Here is a 23,623-nt window from a genome sequence, read left to right as displayed (position 1 = left end):
TATTTTAACATTAAAAAACGTTTATAGAGTAAGAACATTTATTGCGTTGTTGGAAAATTTAGAAAATTCCTGTTTTGACTATAAAATGATTATATAGATACATATACATTTATGTAGGTCACCCTTGCACTATTCCTGGTGGATGGGCGCCGTGGGGAGAGTGGCAGATATGTGATGCATCGTGTGGTTCTGGCGTTCAGAGCCGCTTCCGTGACTGTTCTGCACCGGCACCGCAATATGGTGGTCCACCTTGCGCTGGACAGCCTGCAGAATCGAGAGAATGCATTACAGGTAATCCAAATTATATGTAAATATATGTAGGGAAGTGGATTTTTCAAAACACTAAGTTAAATTAAGTATCAGGATAAGTGAAGTTAATTATTGTGAGTAACCATCAGGTCGATAAAATATACAAATCTCTAAATGAACTTGATCCTTGATCCACTGAAAACCAAACAGATTATAATATGCTTTTATCAAATCTAAATTCTCACTGAAGTGTGATGTCTTGAAGTATATTGTACACCCTTGTTTTTGATAAACTTATGTATGTTTTGTTACGTTTTTTTTAACAGATACCAATGTTCCGCTGTGTTTATTTATAGTTGTTTGTATGCCGTCTGTAACGCTTTTATATAAATTACATTAATATTAGTGTTTTTTCAGTTATGCATGTTTTATTTAATTGAAACAAACCATTTCCAGGTATACCATGTCCTATAGATGGTCACTGGACAGTATGGACTGTTTGGACGAGCTGCTCAGACACTTGTGGAATGGGTGTGAGGAAACGTGAACGATTTTGTGACGACCCACCACCGCAGTTTGGCGGCCAACCTTGTATTGGGATATTTGTGGACACTGAAAAATGCGATGCTGGAGTTCCTTGTGCTATTCCTGGTTCTTGGTCACATTGGGCGCCATGGCAACATTGTTCGGCGGATTGCAATGTAGGCGTTCAGATCAGAAAGAGGTTTTGTGATAATCCAGCACCGCAGTTTGATGGTCCAGAGTGCCCTGGACCGTCTGAAGAGATACGTGACTGTGACACCGGTGTTAAATGCCCGGAACCAGGTAATTGGGGATTTTGGACTTCTTGGTCTAAATGTTCAGTTGAATGTGGAGCTGGAATACAAAATAGATACCGAAAATGCGACAACCCAACGCCAATAAATGGTGGAATGCCTTGCAAAGGCTTTGCAGAAGAGGTCAAAGAATGTGACACAAAAATAATGTGTCCAATAAATGGAAATTGGTCACCTTGGTCGACGTTTGGTGAGTGTTCAGTTATATGTGGTATAGGTGTTCAAAGCCGGCGGCGAATTTGTGACAATCCTCCAAATCAGTTTGGAGGTTTCCCGTGTAAAGGGCATGAAGAAGAGACTGTGTCTTGTGATACCGGAATGAACTGTCCTATAGACGGACAGTGGGGTCCATGGTTTGCGTGGTCTAAATGTTCTCAGACGTGTGGCATTGGGGAAATTGAGCGCAGAAGGGAATGTACCAATCCCAAGCCGCAGTATGGAGGAAAGACATGCATTGGACCTGACATGGATATCGGACAGTGTGATACTAATATACCTTGTGCAATAAATGGAAACTGGGGTCCGTGGTCTGATTTCACCAAATGTTCATCCATGTGTGGAATTGGAAATCAACAAAGACAGAGAGTTTGCAATAACCCACCACCTCAGTTTGGAGGAATGTTATGTGATGGGATGAAGAGTCAAACCGAAATTACAGATTGTGATACAGGAATACCTTGCAAAATAGACGGGAATTGGGGAATATGGGGAAAATGGGAGAATTGTCCTGTAAAATGCGGTGTTGGCATTACCATTCGTAAAAGAATGTGTGATTCACCGCCTCCAAAGTTCGGTGGAATGCCTTGTGAAGGATTTGATTTTGAGGAACAAAAATGTGACACAATGAAGGCATGCGTACAACATGGAGGTTGGACCTTCTGGTCACAATGGACGAAATGCTCTGCGTCATGCGGTTTGGGCATCATGACTCGTTATAGAGATTGTGACAGTCCCAAACCATTAAATGGTGGAAATCTTTGCCAGGGTCTGGCAAGTGAAACAATGGAATGCGATATGGGAGTACCATGCCCAGTTCATGGAAATTGGGGGCCGTGGTATGAATGGAGTAAATGCTCTGTAAATTGCGGTGTTGGTGCAAAGGAAAGAACGAGAGACTGTAATAATCCGGCACCACAGTTTGGTGGGTTTCCATGCAAAGGAAAGATGACAGACGTAGTCGAATGCGATACTCATACCCCTTGTCCTATTAATGGTGGTTGGACACTTTGGTCACCATGGGCAGGGTGTTCAGCTACGTGCGGAGTGGGAATGAAAGGACGAACACGTGAATGCTCATACCCACCACCCGCCTTCGGTGGATTCCCATGTGAAGGACCCAATGAAGAACTTTTGGCATGCGACTCAGGGGTTCAATGTCCTATACATGGTGGTTGGAGTACATGGTCAGATTCGTCGACGTGTGTAGGAAAATGTGGATTTGGAGAACAGAAAAGAATTCGAGTGTGCGACTCACCTCTACCACAGTATGGTGGAATGGAATGTGAAGGTCCGGCAGTTGAAATAGTTAAATGCGATACTGGACGGCCATGCTCTATACCGGGCGGATGGACTTTCTGGAGTGAATGGACGCAATGTGATGCAAAATGTGGTGTTGGCATAAGCGAACGATGGCGACGTTGTACCAACCCGCCGCCTCAAAATGGAGGTGAAGATTGTACGGGTCCTCATTTAGAAATTGTTGACTGTGATACTGGAGTCCCGTGTGCTGTTGACGGAAACTGGTCTCCATGGTCTGATTGGTCAAAATGCTCAGAAGAATGCGGTGTGGGACAGCAAATAAGATTCCGAACCTGCAGTAATCCCAGACCGTCACTTGGAGGAAAACTGTGTAGTGGCATGCCAGAAGAATCGCGGGAATGCAAATCTGGAAAACATTGTTCAATAAATGGTAACTGGGCCCCTTGGTCTGATTGGACAATGTGTGATAAGAAATGTGGCAAAGGCTACCAAGAACGGTTTCGAACATGTTCCGATCCAAAACCAATGTACGGCGGACGAATTTGCTTTGGAATTCCAAAAGAACAAAGAACTTGCGACTCGGGTGTAAATTGCCCAATACCCGGCGAATGGAGTCCATGGTCACTCTGGGGTTTATGTAGTGCAAAATGTGGAAAAGGCTTCCAGAGTAGGGTGCGGACCTGCACCAATCCGAAGCCTCAGTTTGGAGGCCCGCCTTGTGAAGGATTCGCAGAAGAGAGGCGTGATTGTGATGACTCATTGTATTGCAAAATTGATGGCGCCTGGGGTAGCTGGTTGCACTGGGAAAAATGTGATGCTAAATGCGGATTAGGAATGAAGAGACGGTAATTGATTACAACGATATACCAAGCGTAAATAAAAGACATCATTGATTGTTTCGTAAAAAGTGCAGTATTATTCATAGTCGCAAGGGTATCATTTTAATAATCTTTCAGATTTCGGATGTGCGATAGTCCCATGCCACAAAATGGCGGAGCTCCATGTTTCGGATACGACGCTGAAGAACTTAGTTGTGATACGGGGATATCTTGCGATCGTATTGGAGGAATGGGACATTGGATGGCGTGGAGCAAATGCTCGGTGTCCTGTGACAATGGTGTCCAGGTGAAAACTAATTATTTACCTTGTAAGGTCTGACAATATTATGCTATAGTTGTAAATCTGAAATTTATACATACTCGTATATAGTTTCAATATATATAATATACACATATATATACATTATGAAAAATCATTATTTAAAATCAAATATCGAATCAACAGCAATGTTTACCTTATTTTTACCAATGTTTACTAGATCCGTGAACGTTTGTGTAATAATCCGCCCCCGAGCTCGCCGGACCTTGGATGCCTGGGTACCGCCATTGACGAAAGGCCGTGTAGTTTGCAAGTCAATTGTCCTGTCAATGGCGGTTGGTCTCCGTGGGACCCTTACGGAAAGTGTATTGCCGACTGTTCACAAGGTATGCAGAGTAGATTTGATTTTCATCATGACTAATTTCCGAAGTCACTTGATAATTTACAATAATCTGCTCCTAAACATTACGGGTGAACAATTGGCTTATCTCTGAAATGTACGATTTCAAACACGGACTTTTTAAAACATATTTTGATAATTTATGTTTTTTTGAATATATTCTAAGCATTTATGCACTGTTCCAAGTCTTCTAATCAAACGCAAATACTTAAAAGAAAACACTCGTTTATAATCGTAATATTGTGAGCTATATGCCTAAAGTGCATTTCTCAGTTTGCATATTGATATCTATATCCTGATTATAATGTTCTATTGTGGAAGTATTTTGTATTTGGTATGTCAGTGTCGCTTTGTACGTCCCTCGTTGAGGACCTGATGATCTTTGACATCGTGCCCTTAAACAGGGTCATCGTAATTTGTTTGTGCTTCCTGGATTGTCCCGGTAGTTTTTTTGTATTATTTAAACACTTTTAAGGGTATTTACGATGTATGTGTCCATGCCTTTAGATAGTAAATGAACAAATTATTCTCTTTTTAATATTATTCGTCGATTCGGCCTTTTCTTATTCATTTCAGCACATTGATTCAAATTCGGGATCGAAATAAATAATATGACATCAGCAATTTAATCTTAATATAAAAGTAGTATTACCCAAGGAGTTAAACCATAAGAATTCCTTTTTGTAGGCCCACAGAATGCAGTCGGTTTCAAGACGCGGACCCGTTACTGTTCTAATCCGGAGCCGGCATTCGGCGGCCAAAAGTGTATTGGCGTGTCTGAACAGGCTGTCCGCTGCTATGACTTCCCGCCATGTTTCAAACCAGGTCAGAAAGACATTATAATTATTAGTCATGTCTAGGAGCAAATATGTTTGCAATTTTCGATGGGAAGGTGTCCATGGTAATTGTTCATAAGAAAATTAATTTCTTACTGATAACCCTTCTTCAACTTTAATTAAAATGTGTGGTCAATCACCTTGATACTGCGTCTAAAAACTTCTAAAACGGCATAAAACATAAATCAACCTTACGGTTAAAACGAAAAATTAAAAAAGTTATTCGCTGTCTTTTTAGTTGTGCTGGTCGCCGGTCATACCAGAAACATTCACTTTCTATGAAAACTATTTGTATAAACTTTGTGAAGCATGTGAAATATACGGGCATAATCTCAATACTAGTTTATGTATTTGGTAAACATATAATTGCCAAAACACGATACTAATTTGAATTTAAGTAAAATAATTTGAAAGTTAAAAGCTTAATTCACATGATCTTAAACAGTTATTAATGATAAAAATGTACCCCGAAAAGAACAAGGCCGAAATAATAAATAGGACAAATCGACCCGAGCTACCAGTCTAGATTTCAGTCGTTTTCGCGATTACGCTTGCGGGAGACGCTGAGTAACTACGATTGTGAACGTTTTGAAATTATCGTCTGCATCAATAATGTATCACTATTTTGTCACGTGATGAATCCGTCATAATTCGAATAATTCAGAGTTTATTCGGAATGTTAACAAAATAATGCCTAGTTTTAATAACTATAAGTCATTATTGATATAAAGGTCATTGTTGCTATGTAACAACTTTACAACAACTTGACCGTTAACTATTCAACTCGTGAGTACCCTCATGTACGCATTAATAATTAATATATACATTTAAATAAACCCTTTCAGCTGCGTCTTGGATAATGTGCATCATTATCTGTCTTGGGTTCGATATGAATAATTTATATTAGATTGTTTATTGCAATGACTTTAATGTTTTTTTAAAGAACAACGCCCGCTGCTCGTGTAACAATTGTGTTACGAAAGACCTTCATTAATTTTCAATTATAGCGAAAATACATATTAAAGCTAATTGTTTACGTCTCATACACAAGTTTCAATCACCACACCAATATATATCCTCTTCTAGACTGGTCTCTGTGGACAAAGTGGAGCATGTGTTCTGCGAAGTGTGGACCTGGCGTCCAGGAGCGGACCCGTTATTGTGTGGACCGTACCGATGGCCAGCCTGATAACAACTGTATCGGGGATGTACGGGAAGTTGTGCAGTGTCAAATCGTCAGCTGCCCTAGTAAGAATTTCATTAGCAAACAAATAAATAATGATGCGAATGGTATGTGATCGAACTTCTTAATTGTCATATAAGGAAATAATATAAACAAGCAGATAATGAAATTTAGGTATACATGTCAAACTTTAATTGCATGAAATATTCTATTTATATTTTAAGGCTTTGAGAAATGGTTATTCATAAAATTATAAACATACATCATTCATAAATTACCGATCATTAGTTTTTGCTTTATTATCAGTCAATACTCTGGTAGCTGTCAAAAGTTGCAATTTTTCTTGTTTTTTTTTTTTTACTTTTAGTAATAACATTCGTTAATTCTGTTATCATTAGTAGCACATATTGGTATGATGATATCAACCAAAAATGGTATTCAATTTTATTTCCAATTGGAAACTCTTAGTGTACGTTTGCATCTTGTTAAACTAATCAGCGTATGCTGACTACCTTAGTGTTGTAATTATGCGCTTGTGAAAGTGGCGCATTTCGACAACAGACAGTTATCACAAATGTCCTTACCATCTTGTATATTCAGCCTCGCCACTGAACTGTTCGACGGAGTGTAAGTGGGATAACGGTATCGGGTACGCTTCCTACCCCGGCGAATGCTCCCTGTTCGTCCAGTGTGATTCCCTTTACGGCACACCAAAGATCCAGAAGTGTCCATGGGGTCTTCTCTGGTCTCTCGAGATGCTCCAGTGTGTTTTCCCACATCAATCAGAGTGCAGTAGGTGTCTGTTTAATAAGATCGTATGAGTTTTTTTTCGGCGGAGGAACCGCACTACCTATACAGTTGAAACCCGTTGGCTCGATGTCCCAGGGACGAACCAAAATACGTCGATCCTCGCGAATATCAAGTCAAGCGGGAATGTTTACATAGAGTTAATAGCAATCGATCCTATACATAAAGTTCGAGCAAACGAGGAACTCGAGCAAAGCGATATCGAGCCAACGGGTTTCCACTGTATTTCGTTGCACTTAATATTAAAAACGGTATAAAGCCATAATGGAGTTCGTTGTGTGAGCGCCCTTGACGTTTTGATAAGCCTTAAGCCTGTCTCACACAGAACACGGTTGGGTACACGGTTCCAATACGGTATACTCGGTTATACACGGGTTGACTGGTACGAGTATTGAGCTCCATCCGTGCCTGGGGATGAGTTAGTACGATTTAGACTCAAATGTAGCACGAGTATGTACGAACAAAGCACGGATATACTCGGTCAAGCAAGATTTGTCACGGTTTGAACACGATTTGCAAACGATTTTCATACGATTGTTGTACGGTTCCAAGTACGGTCTAGTACGGTCTGTTACGGCCTAGTACGATTAAACACGACTTTTACTCGATTAACTGGACATTTACAGGGTTTACATACGGTCCCACCGACTTTTGTTCGAGTTATGCTCGAATCTATCACACATTCGTGTATGTTTTGATATAAATTGACTCGTTTTGATGGCTTGGCTTCATAAATTTTCGAACTTTCAACAATATGGCCCTTTTTGTATTCTCGCTGGTAGAATCTTCCATGGTGGGGATTCTTTTGGGGACCTTCTCCTTCTTTGGAGGCATTATGTAGCAAGTACTCTGTTGTTTCAAGGTGGCAGCAGGTAGTTGTGTTTTCTGTTGTGTTCGAGTGCTGTATGATCATACACGAGCTTTGTACAGACGTAGAGACCGTGTCTGGTCGTACTTGACCATGTATAATTCGTACTTGAACCGTATTGCTCGTATGGCGATCGTATAAAACCGTGTGTACACTCGTGTGAATCGTACGGTGATCGTGTGACATTCGAGTGTTAATCCGGGTGTTTGATGTAGGACTTGGGAACGGTTTCACACGATTCCATACGATTTATATACGATATTGACACGGTTGAGCTCACTCGTGGAGTGGACTTAATGTGCGGTTGTATATACGGTCTCGCACGGTCTCACACGGTCTCTCACGGTCTTGTACGATCGCTAATACGATCATACACGGACATGGCACCCGTGCAAGTTTTAAAAATCATACACGGCTTTCACGGATACACTCGAATGGCCCGAGTGTAACTCGGATAAGGCCACGGTTGGTTCGGTTGTATGTACGGTTTACACGGGTGGCCAACCGTATAAGCCGTGTGTTCTGTGTGAGACAGGCTTTAATTTATATCGTAAGTGACGTCGCCATCATCAGTTAAAGTCGTTGTGTATTTTTTATATACAACTTGTGTTAACGTGAAAAATGTAAAACGTTGAATACGTACTAACACCAGCTCAAAACGTATCTGGAATTGATTTTTAAAAGTCGACACTGGAAAAGAAAATTTCACATGGGTACTTTTAATTACTTTGGCCATATGCCATGTTCTACAATATTAATGTTACGTTAGCTTATTATTGCATATGATATAAATGTCACTTCGTAGTAAACGTCTTAGTTTTGACATCAAGTGAAGTGGTGAATTCAAGAATGTTATTATGAAATTGTTAGCCAACAACTAACTTCCATGATTAAGCAAAACAGATTGAGTTACATTTTGTTGTTTAGATAGCTAATTTATAAAACTTGCCCAATAAACTGTCAACGATTAATATATTTCTTAACCTGCCAATCAAGCTAACCGCATCATGAAGTAAATGTAAATGCAGGAAATAAAGTTTGGCAACAAAATAAATTATGCAATGTCCATCAGGAAGTCATTGAAAACACTAAGGGTTATTGTTATATTCCACGTTATAAATAACTTTATTCTTCTTCTGATTTTGTGCGATTCAGAAAGAATGAGTACAATATGTTTGCTATGTTATTTTTATCAACTCATTCCACATAATAGAGTATATATATATCCAGAGTCTTTCTAAACCAAGATGGAAAATGTAATGCGAAAATTATAAACAGAAAGTAAATTGTTGTTTGGTAAAACATTATCGTGTTTCAGTGTAAATGCTGAAACTGATTAGGGTTTTACTCGTCGCAGTGATAAATATGTGTTTTTTTAATATAACACCTTCAACTTAAACATGCCTCTGGTACTTCATGTTCAGCATCTATTCCTTCATTTACATCTCGTAAATACTAAATAAGCCTTGAAAAATTATGCGAAAACAACAAAGCTGTATTATATCTGAACACTGAATTAAACAAAAGTTTATGTAATGATTTCAATGAAAACACCTTTACATGACAGACGCGTGTGCGGACAGACCAGGACACCTGCATGCCTACCAGATATCATGTCGGGGGTACTGGGACTGCACACAATTGGTGCCCGTGCCCAAATGTTGTCTACCGGGCGAGCGATTCAACCCCTTCACATTTGCCTGTGAACTCGATGTGAAGGGACAATGCAACGATGAATGCAACCCGTCAGACAAGGCACTAGAGCCAACTGGTATGTAGTAGTAGTAGTAGTAGTAGTAGTAGTAGTAGTAGTAGTAGTAGTAGTAGTAGTAGCAGCAGCAGCAGCAGCAGCAGCAGCAGCAGCAGCAGCAGCAGCAGCAGCAGCAGCAGCAGCAGCAGTAGCAGTAGTAGTAGTAGTAGCAGTAGAAGTAGTAGTAGTAGTAGAGTACTAGTAGTAGTACTAGTAGTAGTAGAAGTAGCAGTAGTATTAGTAGTAGTAGTCAAGTAACGTATACATTTGGGATGCTGTGGTATTTTTAATCTCTTCAGTGATTAATGCAACCGACCGATATTTACACAGTAGCCAACTGGTATATATATAACGGTAGACTTTCATCTCTGCAACAATGAATGTAAACCGCTAATTAAAAAAGTAGACTGTAGACTGTACTGGTCATCTGGGATCTCTGCAGCGAGGAATGCAAACAGCAAAGGATGACACTGGAGTCTGCAGCTGGGTGTAGTGGTGGTGTTTCATATCTACAATGATGAATGGCACCCTCTTGTCAAGACACTGGAACCAGTTGATACATATATCTGTACACTTTAAAATAAACAACAACACTTTTTGATGGATAACAACGTTGAATAATTTTTATTGGAAAGCGCTTTGCTGCTTTATTTCATTAACTGTTAAATTATTATACTAATAAAGGTTTTATATTCTCTAGCACGCTGTAATATATATTTTTCTCCTATATACATCCTACTGCAGTAAATGAGACGACATAGTTCCTTCGGCAATCTAACCACAAACTACACAATAAACTATTATGCCTTTCATTGTACTTCTTTCCAGTGTGTGAATTCAAGGAGTCTAGCCTTGGAGGCAAATGGTACGAACAAAAAATCGGCAGCGTTTGGACGCCTCGGCCATGCGGGGATGGAACAATTTACTCGCACGAGAACTGCGGATGTATATACTTCTATGACGGCATCAGCCAAAAAGATACCGGTAGGTGAACTTACTAGTTTTTCAACTATTTCTATATGTGCTTGTCAATCAGTATTTATATATAAAAAAAAATATACATCGACTTATCTCTAGAACAAACAATGTGATACATAACAATGCCTTTAAAGCTGCAAATATCGCAGATTGATATCTTTGGCATTTGTTTTATTTCTTTGCCTCAGAAATAGCTTATTTCTGCATCAATGCCTATAAACCAGTCATATAAGATAAATCAGAAATATGAAAACAGCGATCTGATATTTTGTAAGCCGTCTTATTTCACTGTTTTCAAGACATTTGCACAAAAGTTGGCTCATTTCAAGACAAAATTTAAAAAAAAGTTGGCAAAGCTGTCTGTGAAGAGTGCAGCATAAGGTATTGATTCTCTGTTCTAAACCAAATACAAAACCATTTTCATTCTCAAAATAGTTTTAAAGCGTATCAGTATTTCGACTTATGTCAATTTATATCGCATGTTTGGTGATGTTTACAATAAATATGTTGTCGTTAATATAACGTTCCACAAACAAACAGAAACATGGACAGTCGGATACTGAGTACTTAATCTAAAAAATGAAATTTCCAGTGACTTCGGCGAATAATCATTTACCTACGAAAACAATACATACACATTTACTGCATGCTTTGTTGAGTTAGATTTTCTTTATGCGTCGAATATAGTTTCATCGCTAGACATTAGGATCTCTTTTTTCGGAGTATTTTCACTATTTGGCCGATTGTTCAGAACTTTATTAAAGTTAACGAAGACGTTACTGTTGTTAATTTCCAAAAGGTTTCTGCACTGGACGTGTTATCGATACTCTCATTTTCTGTTGTATTTCTATCATGATTTGAGACAATTGCATTAACTGTGTTTGTTTATATTTAGATATGTGAGCAGATCATCAAATAGTTCACGTTTAAAAGTTAACAACAATGTCTTTAATCAAGGTGTTAACGTAAACAAAGTTCAGATAAGTCGCTCTAATGGGTTCAATCAAACGTAGAAGAGGAGTGTTAACACTAATACATGTATACACCTAATTGATTCAAGCTTGCCTGCTGTACTTTGAAGATATATTTCCATACAACTGCATCAAGTCATTACTCATTATCGAATACTACCGGTTCTACCCATCAATTATTCAAAACGACATTTTAGTGGTTAATACAATGTTTGGTATTTTCCGGCAGTAATCGTGAACAATAAATCAGTAAAAATATTATTCGGGAAATACGGTATTACTTAATTTGATGTCATTTATAATTGTCATTCAGATATGTTCTAAATTGAATATAAATGGCCACCAATCAATCAAAAGTTGCAAATGTCATAATAAAAGAAGATAAATGTCGATGGCCTTGCAGTTCTGTATACAATATCAAGCATACATTTGTTTTCAAATTTTACCCTCCATACGATCAAAAACGACGAGTTAAAACACATCGATTGGCAACTCAATTTATGTGTTTTTCTCTCTCCTTTTTTCATCAAACGTCCGATGTTCGGTCCATTAACCTTATACCCTCGGATGAATGCATTTAAGCCTAAAAGTTTGTTTCATATATTTGTGTAATCTTTCTTCGTAAAACCTTAACACACAATACATTGTATTTTTTCTCTCTTTCTTTGTCAACTGTTCACTAAATAACGTCTTTTTTCAGTTTGTGAACCTGATCTATTACTGACCTTCGACACACTTCGAAAAGATATAAAACGTAATGTAGGGCTGCGCGTTGAAAACGTCACCTACCTCGGTGATGGAACGGCACATTTCGACGGTACAGCAGCTATTAACGATAACATTTTCTCCAACGCCGAGTGGGGAACAGACGTGTATATGTATATAAAATTTAAGCCCGAAGGCAAAGGCCAGAAGCAGGGACTGCTACACAACTCTGGATGCGGGCCGTCAGATATCGGTCCGTCGGTTTTTGTCGGCATCGATAGGGACCATGAACTCTACGGGGCTGGCAACATGAACATGAAGTTCGCTGCAGTTCCAATAAAGACGGAATTTGAGTACGACTTTGTCAACATAACCGTGCCGGTATGTTGTTCATTTTGAAGATTTAGTTTGTTATCTGATATATCAATTTAGATTTTTAGGGCATTACTATTCCATTGCTTCGAAGAACACGAACATCGGTAATCGATTATATGAAAGGAATTCGTTGTCGTATTTTAAAGTGACTCGCTCATGGTTTGTAAATGAACTTTATTTGAATTACGAAATGAAATGTGGCAAATCATACGAATCGTTATAACAAAAATACCAAAAGCTAGAACCCTTCAGCAAATGTTGATATTTGCTCAAATATCGTCTTTGAAGACCACAATTTTCATTAGCGTTAATAACGCGATTGAAAATTAATTACGGCTATGGTGTTGCGTGATTGGTTGATTGACATTATCACGTTATGTTATCAATGTATCCTTAACAGGTCAACATATCCAGAACATTTGTTATAGTCCTGATGGTCATGTGGACTAGCCACCTGTTTACTAATTAGTTCTATACTTTACCGGCATGGGTTCAATCCCACTAAAACCAAAATACTTTTTTATGCTATAACTGTATTATTTGCTGTAATGTCGATGCTATAGAGTAAAATAATGATAAAATAAGTCTTTTCAGAAGCATTACCGGAAAAACTAATTTTTGGTCCGAAAACGTGAACGAATCACTTTAAACAATTACAATACACATTTAGTACAAATGAAATCATTTATCTTCAGGACGGAGAAATGATAGAAGCGTGGTTCAAGTTCAGCCATGGAGTATTTGAAGCGCAAGTCAACGGACAGACAATTCGCCTTGACATACCTGACGGTCTGCTCTTATATACTATTTCTGTTGTGTATTAGTAAAATTGTTGTTTTTAATTATTCTTTCTTATGCAATCAATCAATATTAAATTGTTTTTGATGAAAACAAATATTATTGAAGAGCGTTTGTACAAGTTATTTCTAAGTCTTGTTACATACCGAAATATTTCGCAGCCAAGTGTTTCAAAATTTGTCAACAAACAAATTATTACTATTAACTTTAACGTTTATTTTTACCATTTTTAGCGACGTCCATCGCTCGTCGGCACGGAGCATTGAATATTGCCGGCAACCTGTGCCAGATTGGAACCGAGGCTTATGGTCCCTTCCTCGGAATCGTAGATGAGGTGAGAAAATCGGCGTTATTTAGTTCTTATCAACGTTCGTAAGTTCAGCTGCGAGTTCATGATAATTTCAACGATTGTGAATATATCAACAAGTTATAACAAATTATATGAATTATTCTCGTTTGCACGATGATATGCTAGAGATTGGTATTGTATTGATGGGATAACTGGAATATGGAGGAACTTGATAAAAAACAAACCAAAATAACATGCGTCCAGGCCGGGAATAAAACATGCGTCCAGGCCGGGAATAAATAACATGCGTCCAGGCCGGGAATAAATAACATGCGTCCGGGCCGGGAATAAAACATGCGTCCAGACCGGGAATAAAACATGCATCCAGGCCGGGAATAAATAACATGCGTCCGGGCCGGGAATAAAACATGCGTCCAGGACGGGAATAAATAACATGCGTCCGGGCCGGGAATAAAACATGCGTCCAGGCCGGGAATAAATAACATGCGTCCAGGCCGGGAATAACACATGCGTCAAGGCCGGGAATAAATAACATGTGTCCAGGCCGGGAATAAATAACATGCGTCCGGGCCAGGAATAAATAACATGCGTCCAGGCCGGGAATTAATAACATGCGTCCAGGCCGGGAATAAATAACATGCGTCCGGGCCAGGAATAAATAACATGCGTCCAGGCCGGGAATTAATAACATGCGTCCAGGCCGGGAATAAATAACATGCGTCCGGGCCGGGAATAAATAACATGCGTCCAGACCGGGAATAAATAACATGCGTCCGGGCCGGAAATAAATAACATGCGTCCGGCCCGGAAATGCCTTGACGAGAAGCGAGTGTACTAACTACTGAGCTAACCGGACAACTCTTAAACCTTTAATCGTCGAGGTCGTTTCCTGTATATAGTCACACCGACATGAAATGCACTAATGAAGCGCTTTGTTGCAGGACGTGTCAGTTATATTTGACAGGTCTATTCACAAAATGTTAGCAAACATGTTTTATAATCGTTAATTTTACTAACTGTCAAGGTCACCATTGTACCATTACCATAAAAATTATGTCACGTACAAAACTGAATGTCATCGATAATAAGAAAGTAAATTAATGTAAATGTTGCTTCGAATGTGTTTGAGATATATATATACATATATATCAACTATGATCATATTGCCCCCGAGTTGAACTTATGCCGCACTTCATCATTCAAAAACAGAATAATACCGATACTGCGTTAGGTCAATGTCATTATTTAGCTGTTAAATGAAATGGAATACATCAATTCATCAGGTTCAAAACATCTTCAAAGCAAAATCGCAGTTCCCGACAGTGATTGATAACCGCATAATGAATAACAAAGGCAAACTTCCTTTACAATTTACTGTCCTTTTTAACCAAACGAGAAGAAATATAATGTCTTTTAAATGAAAGGCGGGTTCGCTTTGTTTTTGCCGCTTATGATGCAGTGTGCATTTATTGTATAAAAACACAATTAAATGACATATTTGCCAAAGCGTGTTATATTATGCATACTCACTGTTTTTCACATACAAAAAAACCCTTAAATGCCTGTTGTAAATAAAGGGTTTTAATCAAATTTGAATTTCATTGTTAACGGCCTGATATATGTACACATCATTTGTCTTTCAGGTACGTGTATACAAGTGCAAGCCACCACAGTTTTCCGATCCGACCAACCCACCAATCAAACCCAAGATGCCACCAGTGAAGATGCTACCAAAACCTCTACCAAAACGAACCCATCGATTTCAGCCGGCACCTTTTCCCATTTGATAAAATATTAACATCTTTTTGAACTACTTAGCTGCTTTGTGATACAATATTACTTTTTGATTTTAACTTTGTACACACATGTACGCGTATATATGTACATCTGGCATGGGAAGGTTTAAGAGACCACGTAAATACCATGTTCGAAAATCTGCCGCTTGTACAAGGTTGAAATGTAAACCCGTTTGCTGTGTACATTCACGTTAATGGTTAAGCTCCTAAAACTGACAAGCATTAACCCGATGCTATAGACACATACATATATTTTCAAAAAGTCCGTCTATTGAGTAACATTGTTATTATTATTATTTATTATTATTATTATGATTTTTTTTCCATTTAACCAATAATTTAATCAAACGACTCTGCCCTATGTAAAACAATTGTTAAGACCGATTGAGTCAAAAGCGTTAAAACTAAAATGAAAGTTACATAATTTTGTTCGCGATGTAGAGGTTTAATATATATGGCTTTGTGCAGCTCCAATTGTGGGTGAGATATATGGCTACATGTATGTGTAGTTGTTATTGAGATAAATGGATATGTGCAGCTGCGCTTGTGGTTGTAATGAGGTAAATGACAATGTTGGAGTACAGTTACTGCTGCTGCTGTTAACCCATTCGTACCATTATATATATTTAAGCATTTGTCATTTTACATCTCATATTAAAAGTCCTGTGAAACTATTCCGTTTTGTATTTCTAGCTTTTATCCGAATTTGTTGCGCTCTTCCACGAACAAAATAAATACCTGAAATGTCGACAATCTTATTTCATTTGTGTGAAACAATTTTTTTTTTTTTTGTAGTTTTTATCCGAAATAGTTACGGATCTTAAGGAACAAAATAAATATCTGACGTTTGAAGTGTGAAGATGCATTCTGAAAGGTCAACATTTTTAACGTTCTTTAAAACTGATTTGTTGGTTTTTAATTTATTCCGGATTTGTATACTTATTAACTACTATGTGGTATGTGAAGATTGAAGAGAACATGTGATTTCCATGTTTGAAAAGATGAGATATGCACCGCGTTCAGAACATGCACGTTTGCTGTGTCATGTATGCCAATGGCAAAGTTCCTAAAACTGCCAGGCCCAAATCTAAAGCATAGACACATGCATTTTGAAAACTGCAAAGTTTGTCTTTTAAATTCACTGTTATTATACTACTGTTTTAAAAAAAGTATTAAAGGGAAAAGTGATCTATTTTATATTTTGCATACTTTACTTAAACTCACATTTAAGAGCTTGCTTGCGTATCTATGAATAAACAACGCCAGTGATTTCATTAAATTAATGAAAATGATTTGATGTGAAAAATATGTTGATGCGAATCAACATTACTTATAATCAATGTGTGTTGCTGATTATTTTGATATATAACATCGATATCTTTTCAAACGGCTCTGCCCAACGTAAAAGCTTTCAAGACAGATTGTGTTGAAGGCGTTAAAACAAAAATATAATGACATATCTTTCTCTGCGAATTATGTCCAGGTTTGATTGAGATATAAGGCTATGTGAAGCAATAGTTGCTGCTAATGTGTATGACAATGAATAGCTGCAATAACTGCTGGGGATATATGGCAATATGTAGCGGCACTAACTGCTAGGGTATGTGGCAATGTGTAGCTGCAGTAACTGCTGGGGTATGTGGCAATGTGTAGCTGCAGTAACTGCTAGGGTATGTGGCAATGTGTAGCTGCAGTAACTGCTGGGGTATGTGGCAATATGTAGCGGCAATAACTGCTAGGGTATGTGGCAATGTGTAGCTGCAGTAACTGCTGGGGTATGTGGCAATATGTAGCGGCAATAACTGCTAGGGTATGTGGCAATGTGTAGCTGCAGTAACTGCTGGGGTATGTGGCAATATGTAGCGGCAATAACTGCTAGGGTATGTGGCAATGTGTAGCTGCAGTAACTGCTGGGGTATGTGGCAATGTGAAGCTGCAGTAACTGCTGGGGTATGTGGCAATATGTAGCGGCAATAACTGCTAGGGTATGTGGCAATATGTAGCGGCAATAACTGCTAGGGTATGTGGCAATGTGTAGCTGCAGTAACTGCTAGGGTATGTGGCAATGTGTAGCTGCAGTAACTGCTGGGGTATGTGGCGATGTGTAGCTGCAGTAACTGCCGGGGATATATGGCAATATGTAGTGGCAATAACTGCTAGGGTATGTGGCAATATGTAGCTGCAGTAACTGCTAGGGTATGTGGCAATAACTGCTAGGGTATGTGGCAATATGTAGCGGCAATAACTGCTAGGGTATGTGGCAATATGTAGCGGCAATAACTGCTAGGGTATGTGGCAATATGTAGCGGCAATAACTGCTAGGGTATGTGGCAATATGTAGCGGCAATAACTGCTAGGGTATGTGGCAATGTGTAGCTGCAGTAACTGCTAGGGTATGTGGCAATATGTAGCGGCAATAACTGCTAGGGTATGTGGCAATGTGAAGCTGCAGTAACTGCTGGGGTATGTGGCAATATGTAGCGGCAATAACTGCTAGGGTATGTGGCAATGTGTAGCTGCAGTAACTGCCGGGGATATATGGCAATATGTAGTGGCAATAACTGCTAGGGAAAATGGCAATATGTAGCTGCAGTAACTGCTGGGGTAAATGGCAATGTGTAGCTGCAGTCACTGCTTGGGTATATAGCAATGTGTAGCTGCAGTTACTGCTTAGGTATATAGCAATGTATACCTACCGCAACTGCTTGGGTATGTGGCAATGTGTAGCTGCAGTAACTGCTGGGGTATATAGCTATGTGTAGCTGCAGTCACTGCTTGTGTATATAGCAATGTGTAGCTACAGTAACTGCTGGGGTATATAGCAATTTGTAGCTGCAGTAACTGCTTGGGAATATAGCTATGTGTAGCTGCAGTAACTGCTGGGGGTATATAGCAATGTGTAGCTGAAGTAACTGCTGGGGGTATATAGCAATGTGTAGCTGAAGTAACTGCTGGGGTATATAGCAGTTTGTAGCTGCAGTTCCTGCTGGGGTATATATAAATGTAAAGTTCGCAGTAACTGCTTGGGTATATAGCAATGTATAGCTACAGTAACTGCTTGAGTATATAGCAATGTATAGCTGCAGTAACTGCTTGGGTATATATCAATTTGTAGCTGCAGTAACTGCTAGGGTATACATAAATGTATAGCTGCAGTAACTGCTTGGGTATATATCAATTTGTAGCTGCAGTAACTACTGGGGGTATACATAAATGTATAGCTGCAGTAACTGCTTGGGTATATAGCAATGTATAGCTGCAGTAACTGCTTGGGTATATAGCAATATATAGCTGCAGTAACTGCTTGGGTATATATCAATTTGTAGCTGCAGTAACTACTGGGGGTATACATAAATGTAAAGCTACAGTAACTGCTTGGGTATATAGCTTTGTGCAGCTGCAGTAACTGCTTGGGTATATAGCAATTTGTAGCTGCAGTAACTGCTGGGGTATAAATCAATGTGTAGCTGCAGTAACTGCTGGGATAAATGACAATGTGTAGCTGCAGTAACTCCTGGGATAAATGACAATGTGTAGCTGCAGTAACTGCTGGGGGTATATAGCAATGTGTAGCTGCAGTAACTGCTGGGGTATATAGCAATGTGTAGCTGCAGTAACTCCTGGGATAAATGACAATGTGTAGCTGCAGTAACTGCTGGGGTATATAGCAATGTGTAGCTGCAGTAACTGCTTGGGTATATAGCAATTTGTAGCTACAGAAACTGCTTGGGTATATAGCAATGTGTAGCTACAGTAACTGCTTGGGTATATAGCAATTTGTAGCTGCAGTAACTGCTGGGGTATATAGCTATGTGTAGCTACAGTAACTGCTGGGGTATATAGCAATGTGTAGCTGCAGTAACTCATTGGATATATAACAATGTGTAGCTGCAGTAATTGCTTGGGAATATGGCTATGTGTAGCTGCAGTAATTGCTTGGGAATATGGCTATGTGTAGCTGCAGTAATTGCTCGGGAATATGGCTATGTGTAGCTGCAGTAACTGCTGGGTTAGGTGACAATGTGTAGCTGCAGTAACTCCTGGGATAAATGACAATGTGTAGCTGCAGTAACTCCTGGGATAAATGACAATGTGTAGCTGCAGTAACTGCTGGGATAAATGACAATGTGTAGCTGCAGTAACTGCTGGGGGTATATAGCAATGTGGAGCTGCAGTAGCTGGTTGGGTATATAGCAATGTGTAGCTGCAGTAACTGCTGGGTTAGGTGACAATGTGTAGCTGCATTACCTGCTTGGGAATATGGCTATGTGTAGCTGCAGTAGCTGCTGGGGTTTATGAAAATGTGTAGCTGCAGTAACTGCTGGGGTATATAGCAATGTGTAGCTGCAGTAACTGCTGGGATAAATGACAATGTGTAGCTGCAGTAACTGCTGGGGTATATAGCAATGTGTAGCTGCAGTAGCTGGTTGGGTATATAGCAATGTGTAGCTGCAGTAACTGCTGGGGTATATAGCAATGACAATGTGGTGCTGCAGTCACTGCTGGGATATACGGCTACGTGCAGTTTCAATAACTGCAGCTACATATAGCTATATACCCCTTCAGTTATTGCAGCTACACACTGTCACATTCCGCAGCAGTCACATGTGAAGCTGCAGTTGCTGCTGGGATATATGATTTTGTGCAGCTGCAGTTGCTGTAGTGATTCATTGCTATTTGCAGCTGTAGTTACTGTTGAGATGTATGGCTATGTGCGACTTTAGTTTCTGTTGACAAATATGGCCATGTGAAGCGACAGTAACTGCTGGGATATGTTGCAACTTAGAGCTGTAATTGCCTTTGAGAAATACAGTTATATGTAGTTGTTGTTGCCGCTGAGGGACAAGGCTACGTGTAGCTTTTATTGAGAGTGACTCACCATTATATAATTATTTGTGATATTCGTTTTGCCTTTGTACTTTTGATCGATTGGTTTAGCTATTAAAATCAACAGAAAAATACCTGACGTTTGCAGTGATCAAAAAGAAATGTCGATATGTTTTAATTTATATTTGCACGATTGGTTTTGATGTGTAATGCTCATTTAGACGTATCAATAATTACATTATAGAAAGCGTCGGCAATCTTGACGAAATACAAACATGTGTCGGCAAAGAATAAATAATCGATCGTTCTTCAATTATTTTTCGTCATTTATAAATCAAATAAAAAATGAATGCATAATGTGCATTCTTTAAACGATGTATTGCATTATGTATGCAGCTGAGGTTATTGTTATCATTCTTTCCTGGCTAAGTCTCAAGTTCAGTCTAATCAATTTTAATATGTGGGAAAAATCTTATCCGAAATCGAGGCGTTCATAATGTGTTTTGTTTAGATTTTTGCTAAATCAGCGAAGTTGAAGATAACCACGCGTAATATATTACGTATTATTCATGTTGATCCTCTTTATTCATCTTTCCGAATTGCATAAGCCATAGTCGTGATGAACACAACAAATTTTATTTTCATTTTTAGGCTGTAGGCCGCAACATAAACGAATCTCGCCACACATCGCACACTTTGCATTACCATATGAATTAGCTGTTAATAATTATGACTTAAAACTTACCTTCGAATTAACGGACATTACCTTAACAATACACCAGTGTTAACATGTTGACGTATAGATTTTGTCAACTGACAATGACTGAACAACACAAAATTGTAAGCATTTTGTTGTAAAGATTTTGTCCATTTACAACGCCTTAACAACACAATTTAAGTGTAAGCAGTTCGTCAACAGACAACGCTTCGACAACACAATATAGAACATACTCGTCAGAGGTTGTCACACAGAGTTCGTCAACAGACAACGCTTTGACAACACTATATAGGACATACTCGTCAGAGGTTGTCACACAGAGTTCGTCAACAGACAACGCTTCGACAACACAATATAGAACATACTCGTCAGAGGTTGTCACACAGAGTTCGTCAACAGACAACGCTTCGACAACACAATATAGAACATACTCGTCAGAGGTTGTCATACAGAGTTCGTCAACAGACAACGCTTCGACAACACAATATAGAACATACTCGTCAGAGGTTGTCATACAGAGTTCGTCAACAGACAACGCTTCGACAACACAATATAGAACATACTCGTCAGAGGTTGTCACACAGAGTTCGTCAACAGACAACGCTTTGACAACACACTATAGTACATACTGGTCAGAGGTTGTCACACAGAGTTCGTCAACAGACAACGCTTCGACAACACAATATAGAACATACTCGTCAGAGGTTGTCACACAGAGTTCGTCAACAGACAACGCTTCGACAACACAATATAGAACATACTCGTCAGAGGTTGTCACACAGAGTTCGTCAACAGACAACGCTTCGACAACACAATATAGAACATACTCGTCAGAGGTTGTCATACAGAGTTCGTCAACAGACAATGCTTTGACAACACAATATAGAACATACTCGTCAGAGGTTGTCATACAGAGTTCGTCAACAGACAACGCTTTGACAACACAATATAGAACATACTCGTCAGAGGTTGTCATACAGAGTTCGTCAACAGACAACGCTTTGACAACACAATATAGAACATACTCGTCAGAGGTTGTCACACAGAGTTCGTCAACAGACAGCGCTTCGACAACACAATATAGAACATACTCGTCAGAGGTTGTCACACAGAGTTCGTCAACAGACAACGCTTCGACAACACAATATAGAACATACTCGTCAGAGGTTGTCACACAGAGTTCGTCAACAGACAACGCTTCGACAACACAATATAGAACATACTCGTCAGAGGTTGTCACACAGAGTTCGTCAACAGACAACGCTTCGACAACACAATATAGAACATACTCGTCAGAGGTTGTCACACAGAGTTCGTCAACAGACAACGCTTCGACAACACAATATACAAACATACTCGTCAGAGGTTGTCATACAGAGTTCGTCAACAGACAACGCTTCGACAACACAATATAGAACATACTCGTCATAGGTTGTCATACAGAGTTCGTCAACAGACAACGCTTCGACAACACAATATAGAACATAATGGTCAGAGGTTGTCACACAGAGTTCGTCAACAGACAACGCTTTGACAACACAATATAGAACATACTCGTCAGAGGTTGTCATACAGAGTTCGTCAACAGACAACGCTTTGACAACACACTATAGTACATACTGGTCAGAGGTTGTCACACAGAGTTCGTCAACAGACAACGCTTCGACAACACAATATAGAACATACTCGTCAGAGGTTGTCACACAGAGTTCATCAACAGACAACGCTTCGACAACACAATATAGAACATACTCGTCAGAGGTTGTCACACAGAGTTCGTCAACAGACAACGCTTCGACAACACAATATAGAACATACTCGTCAGAGGTTGTCATACAGAGTTCGTCAACAGACAATGCTTTGACAACACAATATAGAACATACTCGTCAGAGGTTGTCATACAGAGTTCGTCAACAGACAACGCTTCGACAACACAATATAGAACATACTCGTCAGAGGTTGTCATACAGAGTTCGTCAACAGACAACGCTTCGACAACACAATATAGAACATACTCGTCAGAGGTTGTCACACAGAGTTCGTCAACAGACAACGCTTCGACAACACAATATAGAACATACTCGTCAGAGGTTGTCATACAGAGTTCGTCAACAGACAACGCTTCGACAACACAATATAGAACATACTCGTCAGAGGTTGTCATACAGAGTTCGTCAACAGACAACGCTTTGACAACACAATATAGAACATACTCGTCAGAGGTTGTCATACAGAGTTCGTCAACAGACAACGCGTTGACAACACAATATAGAACATACTCGTCAGAGGTTGTCATACAGAGTTCGTCAACAGACAACGCTTTGACAACACAATATAGAACATACTCGTCAGAGGTTGTCACACAGAGTTCGTCAACAGACAACGCAAGGGCCACACACTGCAGTAAACATGTAGTCGTATAGATTCGTTAACGGAGAACGCTTTAACAATTCAATAGGGTACAATGTTGTCTTTTAGCTTTCGTAATAGGACGAAGTCAATACAACACAAACCAGTAAACATATTGCCGTACATAAAATTCGCCCGCGGCGAGCGTTTTAACAACAAATATTCGAGGAATAATGTACACTTTGCCCTATAAATTTGGTTAACGGACAAAGCTAGGACCAACAAATAG

At 39.3% G+C, this 23,623-nt stretch overlaps 2 protein-coding genes across 3 annotated transcripts in view; both read left to right on the top strand.

Moving 5' to 3' along the window:
- LOC128227462 (SCO-spondin-like) overlaps nucleotides 1-16,113 on the top strand; it is a 31,352-nt gene extending 15,239 nt beyond the window's left edge. For both annotated transcript variants that reach the window (XM_052938032.1, XM_052938033.1), the window contains 13 exons: nucleotides 118-291; nucleotides 706-3,409; nucleotides 3,521-3,689; nucleotides 3,883-4,048; nucleotides 4,750-4,887; nucleotides 5,985-6,146; nucleotides 6,682-6,873; nucleotides 9,324-9,527; nucleotides 10,335-10,490; nucleotides 12,156-12,541; nucleotides 13,231-13,324; nucleotides 13,567-13,667; nucleotides 15,287-16,113. In XM_052938032.1, coding sequence (XP_052793992.1) covers nucleotides 118-291; nucleotides 706-3,409; nucleotides 3,521-3,689; nucleotides 3,883-4,048; nucleotides 4,750-4,887; nucleotides 5,985-6,146; nucleotides 6,682-6,873; nucleotides 9,324-9,527; nucleotides 10,335-10,490; nucleotides 12,156-12,541; nucleotides 13,231-13,324; nucleotides 13,567-13,667; nucleotides 15,287-15,430 — 4,790 coding nt within the window. In that variant the 3' untranslated portion in view covers nucleotides 15,431-16,113. The remainder of the gene's footprint in view (nucleotides 1-117; nucleotides 292-705; nucleotides 3,410-3,520; nucleotides 3,690-3,882; nucleotides 4,049-4,749; nucleotides 4,888-5,984; nucleotides 6,147-6,681; nucleotides 6,874-9,323; nucleotides 9,528-10,334; nucleotides 10,491-12,155; nucleotides 12,542-13,230; nucleotides 13,325-13,566; nucleotides 13,668-15,286) is intronic.
- Nucleotides 16,114-16,390: 277 nt separating this feature from the next.
- Nucleotides 16,391-23,408, top strand: LOC128226218 (uncharacterized). The gene is made up of 3 exons (XM_052936110.1): nucleotides 16,391-16,395; nucleotides 21,166-22,295; nucleotides 22,546-23,408. The coding sequence occupies exons 1-3, from the start codon at nucleotides 16,391-16,393 to the stop codon at nucleotides 23,406-23,408; spliced, it is 1,998 nt and encodes a 665-aa protein (XP_052792070.1).
- The last annotated feature ends 215 nt before the right edge of the window (nucleotides 23,409-23,623 follow it).

This window comes from Mya arenaria, chromosome 3 (assembly GCF_026914265.1).
Source record: "Mya arenaria isolate MELC-2E11 chromosome 3, ASM2691426v1".
In the NCBI taxonomy this organism is placed as follows: Eukaryota; Metazoa; Mollusca; class Bivalvia; order Myida; family Myidae; genus Mya; species Mya arenaria.
Note: the sequence above shows the minus strand (reverse complement) of the source record. Positions and strands in the feature narration are given on the sequence as shown.